This window comes from Chionomys nivalis, chromosome 13 (assembly GCF_950005125.1).
Source record: "Chionomys nivalis chromosome 13, mChiNiv1.1, whole genome shotgun sequence".
Lineage (NCBI taxonomy): Eukaryota > Metazoa > Chordata > Mammalia > Rodentia > Cricetidae > Chionomys > Chionomys nivalis.
In genome coordinates, this window is record NC_080098.1 from 51,464,049 (window position 1) to 51,467,964 (window position 3,916).

General features: G+C 49.2%; 1 protein-coding gene across 1 annotated transcript; it reads left to right on the plus strand.

Moving 5' to 3' along the window:
- Positions 1–1,114: 1,114 nt before the first annotated feature.
- Positions 1,115–2,116, plus strand: Fam50b (family with sequence similarity 50 member B). Its single transcript, XM_057788160.1, has one exon. The coding sequence runs from the start codon at positions 1,115–1,117 to the stop codon at positions 2,114–2,116; it is 1,002 nt and encodes a 333-aa protein (XP_057644143.1).
- Positions 2,117–3,916: the final 1,800 nt, after the last annotated feature.

Sequence of the window (3,916 nt, forward strand, 5' to 3'; positions counted from 1 at the left end):
ATTAATCTAGCACCACAATTTTCCAGGGAGGTGAATGTAGAAAAGCTCCTAATAACTCTTCTCCTTTCCTTGCTTTCCAACAAAGACAGGTGCTGTCCTGCAGGGCCAACTTTCTTCATCAGAAGATACGATTTCTATGACCAGTCCTCACGAGCCCAGGCACAGGTTCTCTTGTGCCCTGCTCTTACACGGCTATGCTGGAGCAGGCATCTGGGCAACATGTGGTATGGGTTTTTTTTTCTGTAGGTCAATCTCCACATGCAGCTCCTCAAATCCACCCTGTACAGAAGTCACACAAGGCTATCTCAACTTGAAGTAGAATTGCTTCCTTGGTGACAGCATTTGCATTTCATGGACTCAAGGGCCTTACATGGCCAGTAGTTACCACACTGGGTCACCTCAACGTAGCACAAATAATAAAAACGTAGAGACAGATACTGACGTTCAACCTGAAGACCAGAAAAGCCAAACAGCCAAGCCACTAAAGCTCTTACCTCTAAGAAATCCTTTGATTTTGAAAGAGACCAAGTTCCTATCTGATCCCGGCTTCTGTTTCTCTAATGCTGGCATTAAAGGCCTGTACCACTACCACCGAGTTTCTATGGTGCACTAGTGTGGCTACTGGGATTAAAGGTGTGTGTCACCACTGCCTAGTCTGTATGGCTCACCAGTGTGGCTATTTTACTTTCTCGTCTTCAGGTAAGCTTTATTTATTAAAATACAAATGAAATATCACTACATCTTGGAGACAGAATCATCCGACAGAAAGGAAGTTCTATCACAAGGTGATGGTGTAGATCATTAATGACGCTGCTGTGCCGGCCGGATTCTCAACCATTTGTTTTTGGTTTTGTTTTGCCCTGTTTTTTTTGGAGACAGGTTTCTTTGTAGCTTTGGAGCCTATCCTGGAACTAGCTCTTGTAGACCAGGCTGGCCTCGAACTCACAGAGATTCGCCTACCTCTGCCTGGGATTAAGGCATGCTCTTGTAGACCTTCCGGCCTCAACCGTTTGTTTTGTTTGTTTGTTCCTAGATGTAGAATCTGATGTCAGACCTGGAAGGCTACTAGAGACAGAGACTGGGCTGGCCATAGGGGCTGTGCTAGGCTGCAGGCATGGCGCAGTACAAGGGCACCATGCGGGAGGCCGGCAGGGCAATGCACCTGATCAAGAAGCGGGAGAAGCAGAAGGAGCAGATGGAGGTGCTGAAGCAGCGCATCGCAGAGGAGACCATCATGAAATCCAAGGTGGACAAGAAGTTCTCGGCACACTACGATGCCGTGGAGGCCGAGCTGAAGTCCAGCACGGTGGGCCTAGTGACCCTGAATGACATGAAGGCCAAGCAGGAGGCCCTGCTGAGGGAGCGGGAGATGCAACTGGCCAAGCGGGAGCAGCAGGAGCAGCGCCAGCTACAGCTGGAGATGCTGCGCGAGAAGGAGCGTCGACGGGAGCGCAAGAGGAAGATCTCCAACCTGTCCTTCACTCTAGATGAGGAAGATGACCAAGAGGATGGCCGCTGGGCGGAGGGCACTGAGGCCCACAGTGGTGGGCCTAAGAAGAACTTTGGCAAGAACCCTGATGTGGATACCAGCTTCCTGCCTGACCGTGAGCGCGAGGAAGAGGAGAACCGGTTGCGGGAGGAGCTGCGGCAGGAATGGGAGGCGAAGCGCGAGAAAGTGAAGGGCGAGGAGGTGGAGATCACTTTCAGCTACTGGGATGGTTCCGGCCACCGGCGCACGGTGCGCATGCGCAAGGGCAGCACTGTGCAGCAGTTCCTGAAGCGGGCGCTGCAGGAGCTTCGCAGGGACTTCCGGGAGCTGCGCGCGGTGGGCGTGGAGCAGCTCCTGTATGTCAAGGAGGACCTCATCCTGCCACACTACCACACCTTCTACGATTTCATTGTGGCCAAGGCGCGGGGCAAGAGCGGGCCGCTCTTCAGTTTCGACGTGCACGACGATGTGCGGCTGCTGAGCGATGCCACGATGGAGAAAGATGAGTCGCACGCGGGCAAGGTGGTGTTGCGCAGCTGGTACGAGAAGAACAAACACATCTTCCCCGCCAGCCGCTGGGAGCCTTACGACCCCGAGAAGAAGTGGGACAGGTACACCATCCGGTGATGCTGAGCCTCGATAGCCTTACTCTCTTATTACTCAAATTCAATAAATACAGAGGGTCCCGTGAATTGGATGTGTTGGTTCTGTTACTGGCGTTGTTCTTCGTGTTTTTAATGTTTCTGTTGTGCTCCGAGTGATAAGGGGCACTTTTTTTTGTCTAAGTAGTTGTGCTCATTGACTTGGCGAGCCGACAGACTGGGTTTGATTTTGCGCAATGTCTTAACTTGCTGTGTAGTTGTGAGCAAGTCACTGTGCTGAGTTTTCCCACCTGTACCTGGAAGTAACACTCCACAAGGCCAAAGTTGAGGAGCGAGTTAGTATTTGTAGACACTTGAAGCTCAATAAATACCTGAGGTATTTGTGGGATTTCTGTGTTCCAACTCTGAAATGTCAGGTCTACGGTAGACCAGCACATCACTGGTGTCAGGGACAGTGCAGGGCAGGAGGAGCCTCACAAAGCCCTGCAAATGGCCCCACCTCTGGGCATCCTTAACTGGATGGTTTAGCCAAGGGCTTGGGAGACCAGAAAGCTGGTACACAGCTTAAAAGATCAGTATCACCGATTTCCCTTAAACCAAACACTCCGGTAGGATTCCACATGGCACTACTATGAATTCCACCCTTTACATTTTTCTATTTTATTTATTGTTGAGTGTTGTGCTAACTTTCATCTAAAATATGATGCATCACTCTTACAGATATTTTAGGTTACCCCCTGTAACGTTAAAGACCAAGACAAGTGCTTGGGATAAACCTCTTACTCTGTTTCTGGTACCTAGTTCTCATGCCAGCCCAAGAACAAGAATTCTCCCAGCGTTGGTGGTCTTGGGCACTGCTTGACTTCAGGATCACGTATACACTTTCCTCAATAGCCAGGTTGCACCCAGAGCTTTTTCTCAGGGCAGGATAGAGGCATCAGTCTGTTTTGAAACCCTGGGGTCCTTGATGAGCCGCCAGACTGGGAGCAAATGCTCGAGGGAAATCTTCTCTCAACCCCTGACCCCTACGCCCCTACCCTTTCTCACCCCTTCCTCGGAGTTCCTGCAGCAGCAAGTAAGTCTGAAGAATTTAGGGCCTCTGAAGTGCTGTTGATTCACTTCCACAAATCAGTCCTCCCCTGAGTCTCGGGCCCCACCCTGGACTTGCTCAGTTGGCATGTGATCCCAGCAGGATCCCTGTGTGACTCAAGGTTCCTCAGACTGAGGGAATCTGGCTGGTCCGATGTCTGCTCTCTAGTCAACGCCTCGGTCTCTCAGCTCAAGACCTAGATTCAACAGCTGCTAATGCTCTACAGGCCTGAGTCCTACTCTCCAGTCCGGAGACTTAAAAACTAGCGCCGAACACATTCTAACTCCAGCATCCACTTCCTCGTTTAATCATGCGTGGACAAGTTACATATATTTATGATACTAAAGATCATATTGTAATTTTTGAATTACAATAAAAAAAAGAGCAGGGTGATAAAATTAAGCTGTTTGACCCAGACATCTCAGGCATTTTAGCTTTTTGTGTTGAGGACATGAAAATATTGCTTTTAGGCATTGAAATGTATAATATCTAAAACAGGTATATTCAACATGTTGTGCATTTGTCTTTAAAGTTCAGACTTAGCCCCCTTTCTGAGACTTGGACCCTCTGACTGTTTTTCCATCAACTGTCCTCCTCCCCTTTCCCTGAGTAGAACTCTCTTATATTCCACATGTGAGGACATGTGGTATTTTATCTTCACGTGTTTGGTTTATTGCATAATATACTCCACTCTACTTATGCTGCTGAAAATAAGGCTTCTTTTCCAGAACTGTG

Bases quoted from the DNA above. Each gene is read 5' to 3' on its own strand.
- Fam50b (XM_057788160.1), top strand. From the start codon at position 1,115: ATGGCGCAGTACAAGGGCACCATGCGGGAGGCCGGCAGGGCAATGCAC.